Source organism: Poeciliopsis prolifica, unplaced genomic scaffold (genome assembly GCF_027474105.1).
Source record: "Poeciliopsis prolifica strain line A6 unplaced genomic scaffold, Auburn_PproV2 SCAFFOLD065, whole genome shotgun sequence".
Taxonomy (NCBI): domain Eukaryota; kingdom Metazoa; phylum Chordata; class Actinopteri; order Cyprinodontiformes; family Poeciliidae; genus Poeciliopsis; species Poeciliopsis prolifica.
In genome coordinates, this window is record NW_026562440.1 from 754,633 (window position 1) to 782,540 (window position 27,908).

Consider the following 27,908-nt stretch of genomic DNA (forward strand, 5'->3'; position numbering starts at 1 on the left):
ACTGAATTTAATGTTTTAGCTTTTCAAGTATTAAAAAAAAGAATACGACACATCTGTGTTTTTCATCAACCTTTTTATTTGAGTCAAACAATGCAGACTGCTGTAACTACATAAAGATCAATTTGCTGTGAAAGTGCCAAGAATTAAGAGGAATTAAAAGTAAATGTGTGAGTGACATGTACTCACACAGAACTAAAATCTTTTTACAACATTTCATTGCTTTAGTACTGTAAAAATGATTTTTGTCTGATATATATTTTTTAATGTAGAGAGTTAAAATTGCAGCTACTGATCCTCTATTGTACTTTGATAAAAACATAAATTGATCTGCTCATAAAAATCTTTTATACTTGCTAACACACTTATTGATCATAAACATAATTTAAGTTCAAAATTGTCTATTTCACTCAATGTTAATTGTTCTAAGTTGGCACATGGTTCTGTTTCACATACAGCCATGCTACATTATAGCAATTAAAAGAAGCAGAAGGATGATTCGTTCCATCCAGGAAGTACAGAGTCCACTTGCAGCATTTGTATTTTTGCAAGCAGCAGTGGGCTGCTCCATAACATTCCTGATAGTGCCATATTTGTAAACCGATGAGCGGGACTGCAATGGAAACAGAGAATGTTAAAACAAAATCTTCTTACTGGCTGTGATTTTAAAATAAATGTGGCATAATGTGGTAGACTTTTATAAACATAAAATATATAAAATATGCTACATCACCAATGAAAGTAACCAGTATAACAAAATGTTAAAAATGATGTCACAGAGAAAATCCATTTTGATTACAACTGAACAAATGTCAGTTGTGTAACCACACCATTTGAATAGACAGTCTGGGCTTATTTGCTTAAACTTATGATTGCTCAATCTGTAAAGAAAAATAAAATGTTCCAAGGCAAAATACTGTTAACTTACTTTGTCATCAGTGATGTATTGAACTTGTGGCAGGGTATTCATCAAGCTCTGATACTCATCAATTCTGTCAGAAATAATTAAAGTAATATTTTAAAAAAAGATAACTTTGCAACAAATGATTACAATGTAAATCATTTAACTTAGCAAAAAAGGCAAGTGTTTTATTCCATTGCTCTTACTGATCAGCTGTGGTGGATAGAAGTGTTGTATTTGGGCGGCTGGTGCATGAAGTAATATTGATAGCCGGGTAGTAGAACAGGAAAGCCAGACACATCTCGTCAGAGGTGGACAAACCCATCTGAAGTATAAATTTTCTTATTTTTAAAACACATTGATTAATGTAACAAAAATATGTTGGAATCATCTTAAAGTCTGGTATTGTAATATGCAACTGTATTAATGCCAATATAAATGCAACACAAAAAATAACTTTAAAAAGTTCACTTTAGTCTTTCACTTTAAATTCTAAGCAATAGGTTCACAGCAGACAGAGTGAAAAATCAAGTGTTCAGTCATTTTATGAGAAAATCAAAAATATTCTTTAAGACCAATAATAAAACGATAATGTTTATGACAGAAACGAGAGCCTACTCAAAAGCATGTCTCTGTGCTTTATGGTATATGCACACAGTTATTCAGGTTTCTCTTGGAGGAATCCCAGCATCAGTGCATCACAGAAGCTAATCAGCCCTCAGTTTGTCTGGTTTCTCATTTCTTCCTTTGGAAATACTTCAAAGGTTCTTTAGAGGGCTTATGTCAGCAAGCCCTGCTGGAAAGTGAAACCAGCATCTCTGTGATGTTCATCAGCAGTTAGAGCATAAAGTGAAAAAAAAATGCATTTGCTGAGAAAACACAGTGGATTAATACCAGCAAATGACCTTGTTCTCCTAATCTTCAGTGATTGTGGAAATTTTAAATTGGACCTCAGACAGTTTGGATTTTCTGTCTGCCCATTCTTCCTTCGGGCTCCAGTGACTTTGTTTTCCAGAGTTGTAGCCCATGTCTTTAACACGTGTATGGAGCCTCGAAGCACTGACTACATATACAGTTTACACTAAAAGGTTATTTCCCACTCAACTTTCAATTAAATTTGACAACATTTCAGCAGTCTTCCATTTGATTGTATGGACCACAATAAGTTCATAACATGAGTCGTAAAAATTCTTCATAACTCATAAGAAATCTTAAACGTTTTTGAGAAGCTGAATTATGGATTTATATTAGTTCTAAGTTTCACCAAAATGAACTGCAATGACAACTTAAAATATGTAACACTGTATTTAAGAAGTTCATAAGTTATATAAATTTTTTAAATTAAATTAGTAAAATAAAAGAACTTTTATGATATTACTGAGACAAACCTGTACTTCCTAATTTTATTCAGAGTAGAATCTAATAACAATCAACAGTTCAGGTTTCTGAACAGTGACAGTTCAGGTTACTGTTGATTCAGCACCAGGTAATTTACGGTTCAGTTCACCGTAAATTACATTTACAGTGAATGTTAAGAACAGTCTTCTTTACCTTGTAGGGTAATTGTTGTTGTTTTTTATATTTATATATTTTATTTTTTTACAGACATTTCCACTTTGGTTTTATTTTTGTTTAATTAATAAATAATGGCAGGTTGGAATTTGCGGTGTCAAGTTTTTCACACCTAATTTCAGATTTAAATCATTTATAATGTAGTAAAGACCATTATACTCTTCTGTCAAGGGATCTGACAGGGCATGACTTTTTGAATATCAATCTAAATAAAGATTTTACAGCAATGTTGATGGTTTCTGACTTTAAATTAGCAATTTCTCTTTTTGTTATTTTCTTTTTGTAAACATCTGTTAATACAACAAGGCTGACCCACCATAGTGGATTGAGTGCGATCTGAGGTATTGTAGATGCACTCCACAATGATCTCATCATCCTGAAATGAAAGAAACAAGTAATTTAGCATTATGAGAGCCCAAAGTATTTTAATCTTTTACCAAACATGTTCTTGGCAGAAAGAAGTTAATAAAGCTTACCGATTTGATTGTCTTGATGTTTCCTAAATTGACAATTTCTTGCATGTCAAAGTCGTAGTTTTCATTTACTCCCAAGAAGCCTATTTGCTTTCCTTTTCTAGACAGATCAGCCACATATATAAAGTTATGTTTGAAAACCAAATATTCTGTGCTTTGGAAATCAAATGTATTTTCTTTGGTATGATGTTATGCCTCAGGTTAAAGAGTGGGTGGCTGGCATGAAGCAAGTACTCATCTTGTTTTTCTCACCTGAAGTGGCCCACTCTGACTTTCCTGCCAGCCAAGTGAGTGTGCAACAACACTGAAAACACTTGAAGGTCAGGTATGGGGTCCTCAAACTGTGGGTGGAAATGAAAACTTGCATCAATACACTGTGCCTTGCAAAAGTAGTCACATTTATCATATTAAAACCACAATATTCAATGATTTCTATTATTTTATTCTGACATTATATGATAATGAAGTACAGATTGAAGGGAAAACTGTATGTGGCTTTCAAAAATATCAAATAAAAAAATTAGGTTTGTGGTATGCCGCACCTTTAGCTGCACTTACGTCTTCAAATCCTTTTATTTTTTTCTTCCAGCTTTCCACATCTCAAGACTAACCTGTCTTAATGTTGCACGATTTTACCAGACATTGAATACTGTTTACAACATGGTCATTTGCATGTGTAACTACATTAAAACCTATAAAACAATTTTGCAAAAAAGCCATCAGGGTACAGTGGGCTGCAGTCATATCATATTTGCATAATTTAGAATTTCATTTTCTGTTAGCAGCTCCCTAAATCTGTTGTATTCATGGCAATCTTGTCTGACCATTAATATGCAATGTCCCACAATAAAATACATTTAATTCAGAAAGTGTTGCCTCACATTTTCAATTGGATTTAGGTGCCCAGTTTGACTGGATCATCCAACATGAACATGAATAAAGAAAACTATTCCATGGTTGCTTCTGCTGTGTGTTAAGGATTCCATGTTTTGTTCATAAGGAATGTCAAAGCTTTTGCAGCATCATATTGATATATTGATGTATTTTGCTCCATCCATCTTCCAAGCATTTTCCTCTGTCAGTTGAAGCAATGTATTCACATCGCATAACCCTGCCACCACCAGGTTTTATCATGGTGATGTTGTACAGATGGTGTTAGTCTTCCACTATAGTACTTTGCTTTTAGGCCAAAAGGTTCAGTTTAGGCCTCATTTAACAAAACAACATTATTCCACCTCTTCTCTTAGCCATCGATGCTGCTTGTTGCAAACCATAAATGTAATCAATTTTTGTTTTACCAGTCCTTCAAAAAGCTCAGATCCCAAAATTGTACATTTATGTTTAATATAAAAAGCTTCAAGGGTCATAGAATAAGTAACACAATTGCTGTTTTATCTATTGCATACAGAGTCTCATACCCGTGAAAACAAAGTTGTGTTGCAAATGCCATACGATTGGAACTTTGCTGCTTTTGGAGGGATGGCATACTCCATGTGACTCACTGGGAACACTCCTGTGGTTAGAATACCCACATCATGCTGTCGAAGTTTGTCTGTATAGTAAAGCCTCAGTCCTGAGCTGTCTATGATACCTATGTAACAAAAGGAAGAGATTTAAATTACTCCTAAAATGGCAAACAAAAAACCTTTGTTCAAAAAGTATGTTACCTTCTTTCTTTTGTGGGTTATTGTAATGGATTTCCAACCTGTAGTACGTGTCATTTTGAGTTCCTCCTATGGGAATCCCTGTATTCTCAGGAAGCGTATATGCCTAAGAATTCAGACAAAGATGTTTGCAACTATAATAGGACATTCAAAAATAATGACAGTAAAATATTTAGACAGATTGGCATTAATATATACCAAAGAAGGTAGTAACTTAATATCAAAAATCAACTGAGTCTGTGGGTCAAAGAATTATGTTTGGATCCTTTCTGTAAATCTCTCCACCATCTCCCCTGCTTCAGGCACTTTTAGGCTTACTAAAATGCTCCTCCTTTTGTTTAACATTTTGTCACAGTGGGAGTCAAGGCTTAAGGTGCTTTGTCAATAACCTTTAGCTTATCAAGGTAAAATTCTTGTGAAAGACAGAACCCGAGAAATTCTAAGATGTTTTTTCTAAAATGACATCAGCAGGAGTTACTTTTAGTCTTAGGCTTGTTTAAGAATATCATGTTCCCTTACTTCTCCTCCTATTGCCCATGAAGCCACCACACCAAAGCAATGGTCTCCTATGTCACCCCTGTAGCACGGTTTATCATATTGTTCTTTCACAAAAGAGGGACAGTGATACAGCAACATGTGATGGACGACTTCCTTGTGCTCAATCTCTGGCTCAATCTAAAAGGTAAGAAATTGTTATTTAGTGATTAACTCAAATTAAACAGTGTATTTAACATCACAGCAGCACAAGACACCAGTAATATTTTGCAGCTTTGAAAGAGTAGCAAACCTAAGTATATTCCAATAGGATATTATGGGATATAGCAACACTATGAAGTGAAAAAGATAGCTTTCAAAACCTTTTCCTATAGAAATAAGCACTGGATTGGTATGATCCAATATATTCTGATATACCTACATAAATAAGAAAAACCTAATATTTAAGTTTAGAGATGAATATAAATTACTTAATTGTACTCAAAATTTACAACACTGATATAATATTTACTTTAAAGACAGTTACATTACCTGATAAATGTGATGTTTTGTGGGCAAGTCTTGAAGCTTCATTACTTTACAGTGATAGTAGGTTGTGTTGGGAGGGACAGTGATCTGCAAATTAGAAACAAAAAATAGCAAAAAATGTGCAAAAAAACCAAGCTGGGTTTTCTGAAATATTATTACCCAAATTCTATAATTGGATTTAAATAGAATGCAATTATTAATTTGTGTATTGGTCAGTTTCTTCCACAAGTTTCTGTCTTTCTTACTTTGTCCACCTTCAGACTGAGATATTTGGCATCAGGTGGGACAGTCTTTGGCTTGTAGTTGAGAAGATTTACTTCCTTAGTGCCTCTAAATCTCCCATGGTATTTGATGTCATCTGTTGCACCATAGGCATAGATCAGTTTGATGGACTGAGCCTGTTGGACAAGATGTTTTACAACAAAATAATAATAAAAATAAAAATAACAGAAAATCTTTTTAGAAACACCGTACATGTTTTTCTTACAGAAACATGTACGGTGAAAAAAACATACACAATTGTTCTTTCTCTCACAGGAACAGTATTATATTTCACATATTCAATAGAAAGACAGTTTTCTATTGCCCCAATCCTTTGTGGCATTTTTTTAATGCTTCTTTTGTCTTCTTTTAGTCCTGATGGAGCAGTTGGGCCAGGTAAGGAGTAAGCTCAACAAAGACAGCTGATTTTACATTGTGATATGTGAGAAACCTGAACTGTGTACTTAAACCTAGAATAGAATAAATAGGTTATAGAGAATCAACAGAACAACATATTGCGCAACAGAAAGGATACATTTTCTTTTCACCGTTAAGGTTAATGCAACAAAGTCTAGAATAGAAGTACAATATGATTTGACCCTGAAAATAAACCATACCAGAAGGATATATCTGTGAAAGCTCAGTGAATACAACAGCTTGTGTAATATTTTGACATGCTGGCCTATGACTGTGCAGAATAAATTGCCTTACAGTGATAGGAAAGTCTTTTTCATCACAGGTCTCTATTGGCCTTTGAAAAGTCATTATTGTTTGTCCATCATTTTCAGTCATGGAGAGCAGGGTGTAGCTCTGCTCCTTATCCCTTTTAGGCATTTCCTCCTCTAGTGAATAATAATCCTAAAACACAGAAAGGAAAACATTTAAGGCAACAATAACTCCTGGTTTCTGGTATACATGAACAAAATCACATTAACATCTAATATTTAAAGTATCTGCTTACTGCAAAATAGCTTCCATCGGATCCAAGTCCCCCCATTACAATGTCTGCATCTTCCATGTCTCCATGAGGACTAAAACCAAAGCCGACCCAGCCTGTGGTGTTGACTGTTAGTTGGAATGTTATGTTTCCTTGTACATTATCAAATCCCCACTTCAGGTTGACCAAACTGCCTTCGTCCAGGTTCTCCATGAAAGGCAGGTTGTAGTCTGTGGCCCTCGCTCCTGCCATCCAGGCCAGTAAGATGGAGACGAAACACAGCGGAGCAGACATGATGTCTCTCTGAGGTTGGAAATCTAGACACTGAGCACAATGGCTGTGGAGCTGCCAAACGCCCTCCTACCCCTTTCAGTGACACACCTGCACTGCTAGATGAGCTCAAGTGATACAGGCAGAAAGTGCTTCGTCATTTTGTTTTCGCCCTCTGAAGAATTTCCAAAAAAAAAAAGAAAAACAAGCTACAACTTTTGATGCTTAAACTTCTTTTTCTGTTTATGTTACATTCAAATCTCCACATATTTGAATGTTTCTGGGTAACATCAGAGCACTGAAATTCTTTTCACCTTTTTTAAAGGTCTCATTATTTCACATCAAAGTGCTGCGTCAATGATTTGCTTGTTCTTTTGGTCAGTGGATTATAATTTCTGGTTAAATGTTACCCATTCGCAGGAACAGCTCTTCACCATTTGATAATGACTCATTTTTACTGTTTTCCTGCTGGCAGTTTAAATGGATTCAGGTGTTTGATATACGAGAAGGCGATGAGGAGATGGTGAAACTGAAAACTGCAGTGTCTTTCCCATTTCCCTCCCTCCTCGAAATGCTGTCACATATCAAACACATAATTTAATTAAATACAACCTCATTTTGTAGGAATGAGAACAGTGCAGGGTCTTCAGTAACTGACCCATAAACCACACAAGTTAAGGGAATAGAAGTAAAGTGTTTCCAAATAACTTAAAGAAGGATTTTGTATGAACCGCTAATGGTGATGATGATCCTTGAAGAAAATTATTTAAAAAGTGCAAGTGGATAAACTGCATTAAGGGACGTAAAGTTGAAACAATATATTTAAATTACAAGTTCAGTTAGGATCACAAAAATGATTTAGATTTGCTAAATTCAGATATATATTTTTAATTTAGACATTCATATTCAAAGCCTTAATTTATGGTAGCATTACATAACAATAAATAATTAAATATAAAATCTTTACTAAATTGCCAACAATAAGCATTGTCTTGCATTGTAATGTCAACTTAAGTCCAGCAGAGGGAGACGTTGGAATAAGAAACGACTCAAGATAAACATGGGTGAGGTCCCTCCTGTAACTGCTGCAGTTGAACTATCTGCAACATGTACAGATAAATAAGTGGCTCTCAGAAGATTAGTACATCAACCACGACAATCACAAGTAATACTCGGAGAGCACATAGATCCTTTAAAAAAGCTTGATATTTTAAATTATAATAAATTTTTTTTAGAATTAAAATTTTCTTCAATATTTAATGTAGCCTATACAATTCAATTATATGTCTACTTTTGTCATTGTAGTACTGACTGAAAAGAGGGAAAGTAAATATAGTTATTTTATTATTATTTTACTTTTAATAAAGATATTTTACTTTTAAAATATATATTTTAATTGATTTAACTTCAGAGTGAAGTCTATGGGGAGACATATCGGACCTGGAATACCTTTCCGGTTTCTCTCCCTGTCTCAGGTCACTCCCTCCTCCTCGCTGTCAGCAGCGGCTCCTTGCGCGGTTCAAACTTAGCTCTTTCTCTCCGAACCTGCTCCGTCGTCACTTTTCTTTATTTCTCGCCTGTTTTTTAAGCTTCAAACTGTTTGTAATCGTTTGTGGAGGACTGTGATGCGAAGACTCGCGGAAGGGAGGACCTGTCGAGTTTTCTTCGCCAGCAGCAGTTGAAGAGCAGCGGGGGGAGATGACCTGCTGACGACTCGGAATCTTAAAAAAACACGGGGCCTGTTTCTGTAATGATTGATCAATGCTGCCACAATGGCGTTAAAGGTAGGAGTGTTAACTTTTCAGGGAGATTTGGACGTGTTGATCTCGATCCGGTCCCCTGCGGTTTCCCCTGCCAGTTGTTTTTTTTTGTGTGTGTGTGTTTGTACTAGCAATAGATTCGGGTTGTCAGAGTTGTAGTTGTGAATATTTGTGAAACTACATTTCAAGTCAAACTCATTTTTAAGTATTCTATAAACTCGTGGTTGCTTACGGTACAGGTATATGGAGTAAAAGTGAAATAACTGCTTTTGGTAAACATGGAAAATGTGTATCGTCAAGAAACTTGTCTTGTGACATTTTACAGCCTCCACAGTCCGGGTCATTGCTACTTCCGCAGAATTCTGGGAAATGTAGTCTTCCGGGTTCAGCCGTAGGACAGTTACCTGAATTGAGGAGGAATAATTTTATAGTCAAAACAATACAGTTAAAAACTAAATAACTTTTCGGTGTTGTTTACATTTTATGAAACTATGTAATATATATTTATATCTCAATAATAAACGTTATTTTGATGCATTTCATTTATGAATTATGTGAGATATGTTTAGGTATAAAAATAGAAAACAAGATATAAATTCTTGTAATTAATACTTTTACTTTTTAAAAACGATTTTTTTCTATAAAATAAGCAGAGCTGATTTATAGAGATTATCTATTATAATATTATGCATTATTTTCATTATGCTTTATTTTCAGCATCATTTCAATGCTGAGCGTTACTGCTCAGCATTAAAAACGTGTTCTGTTATTCACCAAACACCTGCCATTACTTCACTTTTGGATAATTTCTGTTTTTCTCTAATTTTCTAAGCGGTAATTGTTACAGGTTTACATTATGTAGAAATAGATATTGCATTTTCTCATAAGAAGTATATCAGGGTTCTGAAACCCTGATATTTCTGGGAAGTGAAAATAATTTAATGAGTTTCACATGTTTATTTTTAATGCTTTTAATGAGTAAAATAATAGTTCAGTTATCCAAATTCTTACAGTCAAGGCATAGATCTTTACATTGTTAACCTTTATCAAATAAACCATAATTAGTTGTATTTAAAGCAAATCAAAAAGATCAAATAGTTTTAAATTAAAATAATAATTATTATTCTTTCAGTTACTAGAATGATATGCCATATTCATTGACACATTAATAATGTTTAGAAAGTCAGTTATTGCAAGTTTATTTTTTATATGTTTAAACATAAATATGGACTAAGTACCCATTAAATGTAGTGGTAGTTTCCAAGCTTATTGTGCAGAATATTATACATTTTGCTTTTGATAGTGTAACAAGTGGATGTTAGCTGACACAAGTTAGCCAGGTTGTCTGTTCTGTTACTGTGCATACATTTGAGTGTTTAACAAGCATGCCAATTAAAGCTTTCCATAAATCTTGTCATAAAGCTTGATTATAAATCAAAGGAACAGCATAAGAGAAAAGTTGAGTTGTTACATGTATTTCCCCCTCTTATCTGACATCAAGTCACTGGGGTAACATGTCTAGGATGGAAACACAACCACTCTTCTCTTCAAAGAGACTCTACATCTTATTCTGATGAATCCCTCTGTGTTTCTAGGCCAAAAGGGGAATGTAGTCCTTCCAGCAAATTCTGCGGGTGCCTGGGGTCTCATCTGTGTGATCTGTGGCAGGAAAGGGAGGCATCAAGGACATAACCTAATCAGATTCAAAAACCACCATATCTGGTTTATTTCAATACAGAGGAGTTTGGGTTCTAGTTATGCTTTCCTCATTCCAGCCCAGTTTTAAAACATGTGATGCCAATATTTTTTAAAAACTTAAAGCCTTAGCTCTATATCTAAAATATAGATTATGAAAATTTTTCTTAAAAACACAAAACACACTAAGTAACTTTCCAGTTTTTGCCTATGAGCTTTTTGGTTTCTGCGTTTGATAAATATCTTATTTTACATAAAGCATTCTGTAAGTAAACACATCTTTACGAAATTGTTCACATAGGAGGTAGAATCATCTTGTTGTTCATAATAGCAAATATGCAAATAATTTTCTAAGATATTTGAAAATAAATTACAACTTTGCCTGCAATGGTGAGGCCTTTTTGCAGTGACTTCCATGACTTTTGGGTATAATCCCAGTTTTTACGAAAACTGAAGCAGATCTCTGTTCTGCCTCACATTCCATCGCTGAAAGTTTTCTCTGCGGCTTTTTTTTTTTTTTTCACTAATGAGTAAATAGTGCATTTACCTGTCTAAAAGAATTAGTTTTTGACCTTTCTCATTGCCCTTATTTTTCTTCACACCTGTTAGCTTGCCACAGGGGTCACTGCATGTTCTGACGATACACTAATGTTTAAGGAACAGAACCATTGATCATTCTGTCTTGTTTGTTCTCAGGCACAGGTTTTATATGACTTTACCGCTGAGCCCGGCAACAATGAGCTGACAGTGAAAGAAGGCGAGACAATCACTATCACAAATAAGGTAAGAAAAAAACTAAAACTGTAATGTTTTTGTAGACAAGACCTAAGCTTTCAGATATTTGTGTGTAAAAGTCACACTCAATTTAGATTTATCAGCATTTTTCTGAGCAAGGAGTTTGTTTTGGATCATATTAGTTTAAAATTAAATAATATATATAAAAAAGATTGATGGCCTGTATGAAGCTCTTTACGATTTTGGCATTGAAAACTGACTCAGCTGAACAGAGCAAGACCACATGACCTCGCGTTGCTCAAGTGGTGTCTCATAAATGACTTGCCAAAGAAGAAAGAACGGACGAGAGGGGAACAAATGACTGAACAAACATGATGTCATTAGAGTCAGTTGCCAACAGTTCAAAGCTTACTTATGCTGTGCTGACCTACATAGTTTTCTAATCTAAGTCTGTCTGAATCAAATCAGGAAGAGTTGGTGTGTTTTTTTGTCATTGCCAAAAAGGCTGCAACTGGGAATTTTATAAATCTTTATATAAGATCGAGAGCTTCCAAATGTCAGTCTTTCTTTCTGGAATCTCCTTAAAAGTTGGACATTGCACCATATAAATTTACGGTGCTTTGAAAAATGTTTATGCCACTCAAACTGTTTCGCCTGTCGTCACATTACAACCACAAACTTTATTAGATTTTAGTGGGATTTTATAGGACAGAGCCGCTTACAGCTACAGGTTTTTTTTGACGCCTCTATATCAGCTTCGGAAATCAATGGAAATTTAACAGTCTTTATCTTCTCTATCACATAAAATTCCAAAACAGTGGTTGTTGCGTGACAAAATATGAAAACCAGGAGAGAAGATTTGTTTTCTGGTTTGAAAATCAACTATTCGTGCAAAACCTGTATAGTTTAGGGTGATATACAATCTGTACTAATATTCTTCTAACACTCTTTTCATTCTAGAGTATTGGAGGGGGTTGGATTGAAGCACAGAACTCAAGAGGAGAAGTTGGACTGGTGCCTGAAGATTACATTGAGGTAAGTCAGAAAGCAGTGATAATGAAGCGTATTGTGTGCTGGATAATTTGGGTGACATCTCACCGCACACACTATCTATTTAACTCTAACATATCACCAGTTTAATTAAAAACAAAAGTCGTTATAAGGTCAGGGTGAGAAGAGTGTGTGACCTCCTTATCAGATACCAGGATGCATATGCTAACTGCGGTGCTGTCGCTTCGCCTGACATTGAAATCACAACAGGATGTTCCTCCTTCAGGGATCTGCTGATTAGAGTGTTTTTTAGTGTGTGTCCAGCCTGATCCGGTTCTCTGACTGCATCCGTGGATATGATTCACTCTAAAGACATTCAGACCCTGAATGAAAGTATAGTCTGGGATGCCAACAGTTTAGCCTCCTCTGTAAAAACTTTCCTCAACAACTCCCAGAGTAACTCCTATGTGTACACGTGAAAGAGATTGATAGATTCAACTATTATTATTCTGAAAGTCCAAACAAGCTTGCCTGTCCTTTCGTTGAGTCCCCAGCTGCTCCAGAGCTGTTTAGATCTCATGCCCAACTTTTAAAAACTTCCAGATGATAGTCACAGTTAAAGTTCATGTTTTGGCTATTGATAAAACACAGACTCTCTGTTACTCAAGCAGCAACTATTTGTACCTTTTTAGTATTCTGAAGAAAATAGGACATAGTAAAGTAAAAATAAGTTTTGCATTGTGGTTGAGTCGTGGAGCCTATGTACTGTCTCAATTTGTTAAGAGAATCTGGAGAAGACAGACAAGACAGACACATTACCATAGATGAACATACCTTTAGAAATAATTAAATTATGGTGAAATTACATGATTTTTTTCCGCCGAATGTAACAGATTTCTTTTTCTTCTTTTTCATTTTGTAGTTCAAAAATGAATTTCCTGCATTTCCAGCAGCATCGCCAGCACCTCCTTTAAATGCAGGGAACGTCGCATATCAGGACCTTTCTGTCTTTGATGCATTTGCACCTGTATCAACACCTGCACAAAACCAGGTAAAGTACCAAGCTGGTGGAGATGATGTTGCTGAAATGACTTCTCATTTTCTCCCCAAGCCAATTACCACTGCTTACCTCCTCAGATGTGGTGAAAATACACAAAAATAACAGCAGACCACCTACCATGTTTCACCAACCACGTTTCTATTTTTTTAATTTTTTAAATGCTCTGAAGAGGTTGTCATACCTTTTTGTCAGAAGACAACTGCAAACTAATTTATTTTGGATTTTTTTTTATCATAGACTTAAACAAAGTAGCACTTAAATTCTAAGTGAAAAGGAATATATTGGTTTTATTTTCACATAGGTGTGGATATGTATTCATGTGTACTGTTAGTCTTTCAGGGTCTGTTTTTACCATCTTTAGAGATTTTGCTCATTTTTCTTAAGCCCTGCCTGACGATTTTAACTCATAAATATGCTTAGATCTAAATCTGACCACCTCTAGATGTAAGATTAGTGAAGTTGTCCTGCTGGAAGCTGAACCTCCACCCTAGTCTCAGGTCTTTTTGCAGTCTTTAGAAGGACTGCGTGAGAATTACCATGTGTCTCATTTAATCTTTTTCCCCATTAGCTCTGAACAACATCCCAGTAATTGTGGAAGGGAAGATTTCCACAGCATAATAGTGCAACCACCATGTCTTTACAAAGGGGTGTGGTTTTCAGTTTGTTAGAGCCCCTACTTTTACAATTGTAAAGTCTCCCTTGCATAATATGTTGTAACAGCTTTCTGTGATTATTTTTTTCTCTTTTACCACTTTAATACAAAGATTAAATTTTCTCCAGATTCTCCCACCTGAGCACTGTATCTCTGCAGCTCCTCCAGAGTTACTTCAGGCTTCTTGGTTTTCTGATTACGGTTGTCTTTTGTTTTGTCTTTATGATGTTTTGTGACTTCATTTACTTTTGAGGTGTGAAAAGCAAAAATAAAAAGGTGTAAAAATAAAAAAAGATATAAATACAAATGCACACTTTCAGGTCTTTATACCCAAAAATGGGGTTGATCTGTCCAATAATATAATTGAAAATTTAACATTACAAGCTGTAAAATACATTCTTTACATTTTGATGAGGCATTATATGATGGGATGGTGTTGAAGAACAAGCAAAAAAGAAAAAGCAGAAGTTGACAAAAACAGCTTTGCCCAGTTTTTGTGAACCCCAGATGCAGAAGTGAGAGCAGCTGCAGTGAGAGATATAATTTCAAACTGACATATTTTTAACTGTAGTATTGCAGAACTGAGAGGAAATGGTTTGAGTGGTCTCTTCTGTCTTTAGCAGCCAGAAGCTTCCACACAAAAAAAATCACACCGCTGGATTGGTGAAAATGTTTGGGACACAGTCTGTTTAAGAGTCACTGCAGAAAATGTACCAGCTTTTGTGCTCATAGCTTCTTATTATTATTCAAGCGTATACGTTGAGGCCTCACTTTAACCCACTCTCTGCTCCATTTTAACCCTCACTGCAGGCATTTTGTTCTCATTTCACCTTCTATTCCCCTCAAGGTGGATTCTGGGGAATTGAATCCCGTGCCAGACACCCCAGACACCCCAGTTACCCCTTTCTTCCCATCCCCCGAGGAGGTAAATGCCACTTGGGGGTTGTGAGCACGACAAGAGGCATTAGTTTGGGCCGTCTTGTCTTCACCAATTCTCACCTTGGTTATCCGTTTGATCTGCTTTGACACATTCACGTTCTGTCTAAAAAAGCATGATCTCTCACCTTCTTTTTTCACCTTGCACCGCTGAGCAAACAAATGAATGGTTCCAGATTACCCAAATCATCATCCACAGTGGAAAATGTGAATCAGGATTATTTATTCAATGTGCATCGATTGCAGTTTTATAGACTAAATCAAATTTCCACTTTTTGTACAGCCAGACATTACCAATTTTATCTGATTTTGATTTTTCTCTGATCAATCTCATAAATTTTTTATGCAAAGAAATCAGCAGTCAGAAACCTGTTTTCCCCTTTTTGTTACTGGAAATCTCAGATCAACTCCTCTAGGGCTGGATAATAATAGTTAAACTGTATGATTCCATTATCAAAGTGTGCACTGTTAAACATACAGACAATGCAGTATTTGTTTTTGCATAAACGTTTGCATGCCAATAATAAATGTAGGCTCTCTGGTGAAATTTTCCTGCAGGAAGTCTCGGAAGCTTTCTAATCACAGATAAGAATGGTAGTGTGAGAAAAATATGTATTAATCTCAGTTGACACCAATGTTCGACAAAAACAAAAAAAGTATTATAAAACTACAGCATTATGTCTCTTAATCAGAATACAGCATCATCTTTAGCTTATTTGAAAACAAAATTCACAAATTTTACTATTCAAAATTCAAAATTTCTTTTATTCGTTGATAAATTATGCTACACCATTGAAGCATTTTTTTAGTAACATATTTTATTACAACATTGGAACATTACAGCCTGAATATGTGAATGAGAGAGCTCGCTATGCTGTTTGCATTAAAGTCTTCGTTCAGTGAGTTTGGTTTACAATATTCAAATTTTAACCTACGAAAGGGGGCACACACACAGAAGCATCCTGTTGCATGCTTCTCTTTGCAAGTTTTTGATCCGTGGCATGGAGTTTATCTCAGTGCTTATAAGTGCTGTGAAAACATAGTAACCTAAGCATAGTGTACAAGTTTGAGCATGTCTCTTTCTTCAAATTTGCAACATTTCATCTAATTTAGATGAAAGCTCATTCAAAAAACAGCAATGACAAACCAGGCTGTCATTGCTGAGTCATTTCTTAATGTATGCTCTGCCTAAAGACAGGTCTGCACCACGTTTAAAACGCATGTTGATTTAGGACTACTGTCGGCTTCACATGATACAGACCGTGTCTGTTTTCTCTCCTCTCTGCCATCACAGTCCTCCCTTTCATCCCTCACTGCCTCTCTTGTATGTCTCTCTCAGGCCAGCAATGGTAATGATCCCTGGTCGGCATGGAATGCAGACCCTTCAGGGGGCACAAACAACAACTGGGCGTCTAATCCAGAGGGCACTCAGACTGGAAAGACTGCTGCTGACCCCTGGGGCAATGTATCACAGGGTCACCCTCAGGCTTACCAAGGTCCAGGTAAGAAACAGTTTGTTTTAACAGCAGCTGTGTATGTTAGGCTTAGTGTTATGTTAGAATTATGTTTCCAGGAGCTTTAATATGTGCTCAGATGCTAGTTTTACATTTTTTTCCGTTCAGCTTTGACTTTATGTATTAAATGTTGATTTTTGAATTAAGTGTCAGGATTTCGAACCTGCTACGTCTGATGGAAGAGGCGCTAGGGCAGTCCACCAGCAGCCTGGCATGTTTTTGTGTTAAAAAATGTTAAGTTACAAAAATTTGGAGGTGCACAAACAAGGCATCATAATTTGGGAATAACAGTGTCTGTGGCCAAACAAGTACACACAGGAACTGTGCAATTGGTGCACATAACCCCTCACCCAGTTTAATATCAACAATAAACTTAGCCTAATCCGTCTTCACTGTTACTAGTGTACAAAAAGCCCCATTTAAAATAAACAATGCTTAGTCTGGTCTAAGGCAAGTAAAGCCTGGTGGCCCGCCAGGCTTATAAAACACTGGGGAAAACTTTGCATATTAAAACCACTTTGTGATATAAAATTTAATGTTGGGCAGATGAAGAAATGATGTGTTTGTTATGCAGTGTGTAAATATCAAGTTTCAGCTGTATTTCATCATGGCTTTTATTTTGTTGTAGTAGCACAACTGAAGTTAGTTGTATACTCCTGAAATGATTTGAAGTAAAAACATAAACATAAAAACTATGACAAAACCATCAGTTGCTCACATGAGCAGAAATATGAGTTTTGTCCCATCAAATCATTCTGTGAGTTAATTTTATCACAAATCTGTCATAAAATGAACTTTTGTTAAGCTTTTAGTGAAGACACAAATAGCCACTCAGATACCTCATAATAAGTTTTAGCATATTTTACAATAACTTCCTCTAGAATAAAATCTATTTGCAGATAACTCACTGATAGATTATAACATAAAGTAAGATTTGGACTTTAGGGCCAAATTATTTCCCTTATCTTAGTTCATGTGCATCAAGAATAACCAGAACAAATAAGTTCTATGTGCTATACACTATGAAGAAATATAACTTTTTAATTTAATTGGAAGACTAAAGTCTTGTGATATTCATGTGACTATAGAAGCTTATTCAGTAAAATAGAGCCAGTAAAAAGTCTCTCCTGTTATGAACCAGGAGGATATTATAAATCTCAGAGCAGCTCATCACTTTCAGATTTATGTAGCTTCATAAAAGAAAAAAGCTTTGTTTGTCAGAGATAAATTACAGGCTTCTCATTCTTGCATGTGGCGGTAATTTTGTACCTTTTGCTGCATCTGGTCGAATACCTTCACAGTAAATGAAATCAGCCGGTTGCTCTAACGTTTGTTGGTTGGCACAGTTTCAAAGCCCAACTCACAACAGGTCTCAATTTGTATGTTTTGGTAAATATTTCTCATAATCTGCAGATCAGACCTATTAAATAAAATATTGTTTTAGATGTTATGCTCTTTTTCATCAGAACAAAATATTCTGCCTTCCACAGCATGCAAACATTATATGTAGTGGATTTATTTATTAATTATGTCTTGAAAAATGAATAAATACACTTTTCACAAACTACTTGAGAATTTAATGTAACATGTATTCTGTACAATACAGCTGAAAATTTAACTGAAGTGTCAGAGGGAAAATTACGTATTAAAAAATGGAATAAGTGTACACTAAAACTAATCCTTTTCATTCAGTGCTACATGTTGATTTGGTGTTATTTGGTCACTCTACTTTACAAAAGGCCTCAAAATCTAGCATATTATAATGACAAATCTTTTCCACAGACCTCTGAGTCCTTGGACAAAGTTTTGGACAGATTTGGACCTAAACTCTGGTTAGCCCATTCAAAAACTTAATTCTTTTCTTTCTTTTTTTTTTTTTTTTCTTATCTCCGAAACAAGCCATCCTCACCATGTACATGCAAATGAAACTAAATGTATTTATGTAAAGTCGCATGATGCATTTTCATTATTGAAATAGTTAAAAAATGGTATGTATACTGTGAGATTATCTGATAATATACTGAAATGTCATCTGGTTAGAAAATGTCATTCATGTCTGTGTAGGAGCGAATATAACTCTGATCCTGTTCCTCTTCTGTGAAATGCTCCAGCTTTTCTGCAGCCTTTCGAGTCATAATTTTGTTTTTGCCAGACTGGAAAAGTTAGCCTCACTAATGACTCACAGGGACAAATGACTCCACCTGGATTTCAAATTCTCCTGATGCTTTTTTTAATAAAAAAAAAGGAACAGAGGAAATGAGCTGCCATGAGAAAAATGAACAGACTTTCCCCTTTTCTTTCTCTTAGCCAAAGACATCTACCCATATCCTTACCTTATTGATTACACAGGTATCTGCTTTATTGCCCTATGGATGTTTTCTTGTTCTGGTGGGACAAAGTGAAATACATTTCTTTCTAAAGCATGTGCTTGAAGCTCAATACTGACACTAGATTAACAGCTGTGTCATTACAAAGTGCAGAACATGGTTTCTCCATGATGTTTTGAAGGACTTTAGATGTCTGTTTTTTACTGCATGTTTTTATATTTCTAACAGCCTGCAAAAGAAGTGCAAGATTAAGCCAGCTGCAGCTTTTTGTGGCGGTAGTAACATGTTTGCATCATTTATTCACTTGTTAGTTTCAGTCCTTTAAGGGCATTGAGGTTCAACATAGTTGAAGAACATAATTCATAGCCAACAGAGAAAACATGCCTCAGAACAAATTGTGAGCATTAACATGTGAGATGGATGTGGTGTAGTTTTAACCTGCTGGTTTGATGTGGTGATTGAGGTGCTCAAGTGGTTTTTTTAGAAAGCATGCTAACTATTTACAAATGTGAAAAAAGTTGTATCATTATTACTGTATTTCCTCAATAGAATGGGAAAATATTCTCTGACTCAAGGATTTCTCTTTATCTTAGAAAATTAATCCTGGAATATACCGGACTGTTTACTTTAGCATCACTGAGCTCTTGCTTTGTTTTCTTGCTGAGCTTGGACATGTGTATTTTTTTAATAGAATTAAATTTGGTCTGAAAAATGTAAACTCTGAGACTCAAAGGTGCTCATCTAGTTGCTTTTGTCAATTACGGGTGTCAACCTTTACTTTGATTCATCTCATTTAATATAGTTCTGCTCAATTTATTACAAATGTATTGCAACTGCAACATCCATGTGTGTGACACTAATAGTGCAAATAAATATTTTTGGCTAATATAAGATGTCAGGAGTTCACACTCAGCATACCAACAATATTTTGAGACTGTTGGATGATGGATCTCCCTTCAAAAGACCCCATCATTTCAGTGCCCAAGATGTTGAAAGTCAAAAAAACATCTGGAGGCACAATGATGAAAATGAGATGAGAGAGGAAAATGTTTTCTTATTGCAAAGGGCATTATTATCACTATATTTATCCACAATATCTCCATCGGATGATTTTCTAATATCGTGCAACCTATTTTAAGATTCGATTCCACCAGTTTTGTTAAAGGGAAACAAATTTAAATATAACTACTGGAGAACAAATGTGACCTTGTCACTCTGATTAAAGACAATAATATTTGAATCATCTTACTCTCTCAGCGGCAGAGGATGATGAGTGGGATGATGAGTGGGATGATATGAAATCAACGACAGGCTACACAGAATCAGAATCTGGGGAAGCTGGTGGGATACAGAGAGGAGGAGTGCATGCTTCGTCAATGAAAATATCCCTCAATAAGTAAGTTTTATTAAGTCTTTTGTACATGATTCTTCAAAATCATTTGTTATAAAGACTAATGCAACAAAAGCCCATTATAGCACTTTGATTCTAATCTTAAAATCACCTGAGTTTATATTGTAGCAATATGTTCTAATCAAGAAACTTTCATTCCTATTATTTTTAACAGATTTCCAGGATTCTCCAAGTCTGGCCCTGAGCTCTACCTTCTTTGCAAACAGGTTGCAAAAGGGAAAGACAAGCTATCAATATATGTATGTGAGCCCTAACAATACCCGTTTTTTCTCAAAAATTACATCAACAAACTCACAGCTGCACTCGTTATCTCATCTTTGACTTACTTCAAGAACACACTGCGTTTCAGAATATTTAGCACCAATATCATAATGAGAGTGTCACTTTCCTTTGACTGTTTCTGCAGTGCTCGGGTTCTCTTTTAAATGTCTTCTGTGTTGTATGCTCAGGTGGGCGAGGTTGGTCCTGTGTGGTCTTACCCAGAAACCCAGATAGACTGCATCGTAGCTGATCCCAAGAAAGGGTCCAAAATGTACGGCCTCAAGAGCTACATAGAGTACCAAATCACACCCAATGTGAGTTTATAGACTCTTCTCCACAATGCAAAATAAACTCTGCAATGAACTAGATTCTTAACATTGTGACTGCAAGAAATCAACTGCAATTAATATATTTAATGTCTTAAATGAATGTTTTTTTCTTCTTGCCTGACATGTTTCCGGTTTGCAGACAACAAACCGACCTGTCAATCATAGATACAAACACTTTGATTGGCTCTATGAGAGACTCCTTGACAAATTTGGGTCTGCCATTCCCATTCCCTCTTTGCCAGACAAGCAGGTGACAGGTGAGCTCATTTCTATGCTAGCAAGAAATGATTTAGAATGGTATGTTGGTATTTTAAATGCAAGCACCACAATAAATCTTTGGTGTGTTTTTTTTTTAAGGGCGTTTTGAGGAGGAATTTATTAAGATGCGCATGGAGCGGTTGCAGGGTTGGATGTCCAGGATGTGCAGACACCCTGTTATTTCTGGCAGCGATGTGTTCCAGCTTTTCCTCACATACAAAGATGAAAAGGTACAATGTACTATATTTTCCAGGAAAATGTCGAGTTAGATTGCATAGCTTAACTGTTCAAACTGACAATGTTTTATTGAGGAAACAAGCAGTTCACCATAAACACATGATTGTAGTCCTCATTTTATTGTTTTTCTGAGGTAAAGTCCTTTCAGTATATCCCTGGGATCTTGTTACAGTTGCAAACTTGGTTGTACGCAGAATAGCATCTTTTTGAATTATAAGTAAAAATGATACATTGCTTTTAAAAGTTTTACTAATGAAAATTTTTAAAGTCCACTTATGCAGTTAAAACTGGATGCATTCAAGAGAATGGGTCTATTAGTTCTGCATATTTAAGCCTGAAGTTTTCTGTGCAACATATTCACAAGAATTATTCAGTATTACTTTTGATGATTGTTTGAACAGAGCTGTGAGATGTTTAAAACTTGGGATGTTGTCTTTCTGTTCCTCATTCTCCGTGGTGCTACTTGTTTGCTGATGTTCTCAGAGAATCCTCAAAGATCTTAGCTGTGGTATTACAAGGAAACAATTACACATTTGGCAATTAATTTTTAGATAATTACCAATTTTTGTCACACATTTCAAATATTTAGCTTAAAAATGATTGAAAATCAGATATTTTCAATCGTGGCTCATTTACACTTATCTACATACTCTGAAAGTAGGTCACCTACGTGAGAGAATATACATCTCTAACACAGAGCAACTTCTTCACTCTACAGCTAGCAGAGTCTCAATCAGTTGTAATATAACAAAATGTGAACATTTTCAAGAGACGACATTACATTTACAAAGCACAACTTTTTGTTTGTGCCAGGACTGGAAAACGGGGAAGAGAAAAGCGGAGAAAGATGAAACGGTTGGAGTGATGATTTTCACCACAATTGAGCCAGAAGCTGCAGACCTGGATCCTTTAGAAGTGTGAGTTAAACCCAACTGTCTGAAAAGAGAAAACTTCAAAGAAGCAGCCACTGATGTGCTCGTAGCACATGTAGTTAATGCATTCCGCATGTGTTTCTCTTTTCCCAGGGAGCAGAAATGCGAGCAGTTCAGTAAGTTTACCAAAGCCATGGACGACAGCGTAAAGGAAATCCTCACTGTGGGAAACGAGCACTGGAAGAGATGCACAGGACGTATGTTCACGCAGCTGGAAATCTTAATTAGTGTTTGCTGCAGCTCCACTTTGTTCTGAAATTATTGTTTACATCAAAAAACCTATTGTCTTGAGTGTTTCCTCTTGTCTTCTGCAGCTCTGCCAAAGGAATACCAGAGAATAGGAAAAGCCTTCCAGAACCTCTCTACTGTCTTCACAAGCAGTGGATACCAAGGTAGACGTTCACACTTCGGCAGCATAATTTTGCAGAAGATGCTAGCCAGTCTCCAGCTCCAATTTTCAGATTACTTTTTGTTACTCAGTAACTATAATAAAAGAATCAGATGCAGGTTATCACACAAATGGATAGAATTTGTTGGAAGACATATTTTTATCTGCTACAGGTGAGTCGACTCTAACCGATGCCTTGACGGCCGCTGGAAAGACCTACGAGGAGATAGCCCAGCTGGTGGCAGAGCAGGTAAACTTTTCAGTTTCTAAAATATAACTTCAGAAAGTAGGTCACCTGTTCCAGCGCATATCTCTAACATAGAGGAACTGCTTCACGCTGCAGCTGGCAGAGTGTCAGTCAAAACCACAAAGGCGTCTGTGACCTTTTATCTTCTGATTTCTGTTCAACAGGCAAAATGTTGTCTAGAAAAAATGGCAGTGTTGATGACTTCAGTTCTAGTTTCCAGCATCTATTTACGTTTCACTTCCATCAGTCATGTTTGGATTATATCAGTGGTTTTAGGGTTTTGCTTTGTTATTTTTTTTATCATGAACAAGGAAGTGGAAGATCTCTAGTGGTTGAAATGTCTCAAAGCTTCTTGAGCCTTCTATATTGTTCATTTCAGTTTACTACATTTAAAAACATTTCCTGAATATGTTCTGCTCAATGCCTTGTCAGATCTTACTGAAGCAGATTTTCAAAAGGCAGAAAATGAAAACTGGTTGGGTTTTTCTAATGGCCTGTTTGATGTTCTGTGTAATAAAGTCAATTCTTGGCTTTGTTTGATTGTTCCAGCAGCTTTCCAAGGAGGAATTCGCTCGGTAAGCTTGTTTTGCCCTTGTGAGTTGCTGGCTATAGTTCAGTAACACAAATTTTATAGCCATACTCTTGATTCATCGCAGGATCTGATGAAGCTGCTCTGTTGATAACGACAAAGCTGAACTCCTCACATGGTCAAGGATTAGTGAGAAGTGTCAATGCCACACCTACTTGTACACTGTAACCAGATTATCCTGCTGGATATTTGTTTGATTTGTTATGCAGACTATAAACTTTCTCAGCCAGCTGAATGTCTATTTGAAGCCAGAAGGTTGTTATCTAAGTGACTTTCCCTATGCTATCCCTTATCATGTTCTTCTCATTTCCTTCTCCAAAGTTAGCATTTGATGGTTTTGCTCCTATTCTTTCTTACTTCTGTGAGTATCTTCCTGTTTCCTTTGTACATTTATCACCTATTGTGTTTTCTTTTTTTTTTTTCAGCCTAAGAAAGATCTTCACTTCCTCATGGAGACCAATAATGAATATAAGGGTCTCCTTGGATGCTTCCCAGATACCATTGGGGTCCATAAGGTACATATTTCCCAATACACATGAACATCATTGTAAAGGAGAAATGCTAGATCTGATAGCACAACAAAATATGAATGGTCTATGCCATGTTTCCAGATGTGGGCACAAATGTAGGCTGGTATATTAGAAAATTCTCTACCTGATAACACTTCCTGGCTGACATTTTGGGTTTGACTGTGCAACAAAAACTCGTCTGGTGTTGAATTTAGTCTGGGGCTCCATTCACTTAAAGCCATGGAATCAGGTTGGAATATCTTTAAAATGACGATTAGAATAGTCTTGAAAGAATAATATAGGTAGTTACTATAAGGATTTTATTTTTTGCTAATCTGCCTAAACACATGCTTTGTCAATAACTGCTGTGGAGTTTTAAGCTTCTCGTTGCAGAGAAGAAAGCAATGGAAGTAGTTCATGGTGAATCTGAAGCAGCAGGAGCAAGCATTGTTTTAAAACACAATTTGTACTAAAAAGAAGGGTGAGCAAGTGTTAAGGTGTTCAGTGAGAACAGTTGGAGTTTCTTGAGAAATCACAATATACACTGAAATATTGTGATATTTACAATATTTCCAGATACAGCTCTGGAAAAAGTTAAGAGACCAGTTAAAACAATCAGTTTCTCTGAATTTACTTTTATAGGTATATGTTTGAGTAAAATGGACATTGTTCATTTATTCTATGAACTACTGATAACATGTCTCTGAAATTCCAAGCAAATATTTAGTATTTCTTTGCAGAAAACGAGAAATGGTCAAAATAATAAAAAAAATATGTAGTGCTTTCAGACCTCAAATAATGCACAAGTTCATATTTATTTAGAAATAAAAATACTAATGTTTTAACTCAGGAAGACTTCAGAAATCAATATTTTTGTGGAATAACCATGAGATTTTCAATAGGATTGAAAGCAGTGGTCTCTTCATTTTTTCCAGAGCTGCATGTTGGTCTGAGCATTAAGTACTCGAAGGGGGTTTATTGAATGCTTTGCAAAGTCTGTGTTTGGTTAGCTTAATGTATTTACTATATATTTAATCCCTCCAGGCAGCTATAGACAAGGTGAAGGAAGGGGACAAGCTGGTGGCTGCCAACAAAATTACCACTCAGGACAAAGTAGCCATGTCGAAACGTCTCAGCACCATGTCTTACACTTTACAAGGTAGCGCTATGTGTTTGCCATTGAAATCCAACAGTGCAGTTTATTGTCTTGTTCTGTCTGAACTCACTGGTTTCCCCTCTTGTTTTTGTGATCCAGCTGAAATGAACCATTTCCATAGCAACCGCATCTACGACTACAACCGGGTCATGCAGCAGTACCTGGAGGAGCAAGTCAAGTTTTATGAGACGGTAAAGACATTTCATTTTTCATTGCTTTATGAACTAGGAAGCAGATGCATAGTCTAGATTACAATAATAAACAAATAAGAAATGACCGTTTTTAATGATGTTATCATTTTTCTCTGAATCTCCAGATTGCTGCAAAGCTGAGACAAGCTCATGGTCAGTTCACTACAATGTGAGAGCAGTCTCACACTATAAGACACATCGTTTAATCAGATCCTGCCGAAAGCGCTTTTGCTTGCGTTGCATCTTTGCTTTCTCCTTCTACAATTAAAATTTCACTTCTGTATTTCTTGTACGCTGACGCCATCTCTTCTCACACTGCCTTCGCCAACAGATACAGCTCATTTTGTTGCTTTCCTCCTCCACATGCTTATGCACAAATAATGAGCGCCAGAGCTGGAAGGTTTCAATGTTTAGGCCAGGGTTTTCAGGAAAAGCAGTGTTGACAGATTACATCCAAGGCACTCTGTCTAAGGTCCGCAGCTTGTAACACAGGATGTCAACATCCTAGTTGCACTTTGAGCAGCCATGATTTCTTTCATTATACACGAGTTAAACATCGTTAATGCCAACTTTGCAATTTGCAGTCATGCACTGAGGTTTCGGCTACAAAAACCAAAGTTGTTCTCTACTGTCACAATCACATATAAAAGCTTTACTACACATTTCTGAGCTGACTGCAGGTTTATTTGAGTCATTGCTTCTGCGTCATGTAAATGTTCATCAGCTTGCTGAGCCAAAGCAGGGGTACAGCAAAGCCAAAGGCAGATTGTACGTCCTCTGCAATTTCACTGCTGGCGGTGCCTTACTCGATTTCATCTTGCGCTTCCTCAAAAGCTAACAGGAAACTCCACCTCTTTCCTGCGTTACACACATTTTTTGCCCCTTTTGGAAACTAGAGATGCTGTTTGGACCTACTGTTATTCCTCACTTCACACTCTGTCAAGAAACAAATTGTGCAATGAGAAAAGTAAAAAAAAAAAAAATAAAGTTGTGGTTCATTACTCTTTTTCATTCTTCTTTAATTAATGAAGTCTGAGTCACGTTCCAGTGTTCGGGTATTGCAAAATTTTCTGTCCAACTGTTGCTCTGAAGAAGCTATATCCTCATCTGAAGAGATTGTGAAGTTTTAAGTTTGTCTTTCTTTGCTTTTCACAGTCAATTTTTCAATCACCTTCTAATCTTGTTCACTCTTTGTACTTTTTGTCACATCATGTTTAAAAAATACATACATAAATATATATCTAAATATATTTAGATATATCTATAACTATATATATAGATATATCTAAATATATTTACATATATATATATTATATAGATATAGATATATATCTATATATATATATATATATATATATTCTATTTGACCCGTCAGGTGCTTCTTGTCATTATATTTTATGTATAGAAGTATTTGCTATATAGTGTCATTGAAAGCACAGCATAATTTGTTTGATTTATTAAACAATGATTTGTATTCATATTTGTGAATGCGTATCTGTTTGAATTAATTCTTACACTGGTTTCTCATTGGTTTACTGAACTACACACTGAGGTCCTTGTTCTTTTCAGGAGCTCCTTGCGTAGGCGTGGTAGAGCATAAAAATGAGTTGGTAGCTCATGTAAAAAGTGTGTTTTTGTGCTCTTCTGGTGATGGAAGTGAAAGGGCCCTTTTTCCTCTCAGCTATCGCTGCCATCAGGTGCAGCTTGAAATGTAGACCAAAGAGCGGTTTGACAAAATCAGACCGAGATGCAAATTATCAGGTTGATCAGTTCAAAACATGTTTTAAGACATCTTGTTGCCCAGACGTCATTTTGTACGTCTGGGTTTCAGTTCTAGATGATGTGGTTGAATGCGCACATCAATCTTGGCTTGAGTATCGTGACATTTTGAGCCTACAAAGCCCATTTTGTTTACAGGAGTGGAATGATTTTACTATTAAAAAACTTTGATTTTTAAAAACTAAATGTTTTTGAATAAAAACATACAATAAAATAAGTGGGCCGAATGAAAGCCAGCTCTGTGTGAAATGACTTGCCCCTTACTCTTTATTTGGCATAAGTCCTTTCATTAATTTTAATATCACACAACGCTATCTTGGATGCAGATAATTTTATGGAATGAGGAAAAAAAAAACTTAATGCAGTTGGCCAAACATGAAAAACTAATTGTCTTCTTGAATTAAATTCTTTGACCATTGCCATCAAGCTTTTGCAGTAACTAGCAGTGAATCTTTTTACATTGGTCTGGATGAATTTTACCCTTTTTATTTATCTACGCTGAAGACTTTTCAGTGGATGTAAAAGATAATTCAGCATCTACCAAACATATAAGTACACTTTGAAATATTCTGAATATTGTGAAAAAGTAAAAATAAATGTCACTAATTTTCAGAATGTACATACATGTATGTGTTTCACTTACTGAAATGCACATATGTATGTGTATGCATGAAATATGTCAAGACTTTATGTCATTTTAATAATTATGGCCTACAGATAATGAAAACTCACAACTCTGTGTTTATGAAAATTGGAATATTGTGGAAATCAAAATATTAGAAAGCTGTGGTTTCTGATTCAAACTGTCAATTATATAAAATGTTATACAATAGTATATATATATATATATATAA

At 35.8% G+C, this 27,908-nt stretch overlaps 2 protein-coding genes across 5 annotated transcripts; one reads left to right on the forward strand and one right to left on the reverse strand.

Annotated features, from left to right (window-relative positions):
- Positions 1–72: 72 nt before the first annotated feature.
- moxd1l (monooxygenase, DBH-like 1, like) lies at positions 73–7,159 on the reverse strand. Its single transcript, XM_055020049.1, has 13 exons — positions 6,853–7,159; positions 6,603–6,749; positions 5,876–6,028; positions 5,634–5,717; positions 5,127–5,282; positions 4,611–4,713; positions 4,362–4,534; positions 3,196–3,284; positions 2,947–3,043; positions 2,787–2,846; positions 1,105–1,223; positions 926–989; positions 73–610 (listed from the first exon to the last, which is right to left on the reverse strand). The coding sequence occupies exons 1-13, from the start codon at positions 7,120–7,122 to the stop codon at positions 461–463; spliced, it is 1,665 nt and encodes a 554-aa protein (XP_054876024.1). The 5' UTR covers positions 7,123–7,159; the 3' UTR covers positions 73–460.
- A 1,394-nt stretch (positions 7,160–8,553) lies between these two features.
- On the forward strand, positions 8,554–26,757 carry snx9b (sorting nexin 9b). Of its 4 annotated transcripts, XM_055020045.1 has the most exons (20): positions 8,554–8,882; positions 11,250–11,336; positions 12,249–12,323; positions 13,201–13,329; positions 14,838–14,915; positions 16,266–16,428; positions 18,748–18,789; positions 20,025–20,163; positions 20,333–20,417; positions 20,628–20,753; positions 20,908–21,025; positions 21,126–21,256; positions 22,077–22,180; positions 22,289–22,392; positions 22,510–22,587; positions 22,757–22,833; positions 23,845–23,934; positions 24,973–25,087; positions 25,184–25,275; positions 25,401–26,757. In XM_055020045.1, exons 1-20 carry the CDS (start codon positions 8,871–8,873, stop codon positions 25,446–25,448), a joined length of 1,893 nt encoding a protein of 630 aa, XP_054876020.1. In that variant the 5' UTR covers positions 8,554–8,870; the 3' UTR covers positions 25,449–26,757. The 4 variants fall into 4 exon arrangements, with proteins under 4 accessions (XP_054876020.1, XP_054876021.1, XP_054876022.1 ...); XM_055020046.1 differs by lacking the exon at positions 18,748–18,789; XM_055020047.1 differs by lacking the exon at positions 14,838–14,915.
- Positions 26,758–27,908: the final 1,151 nt, after the last annotated feature.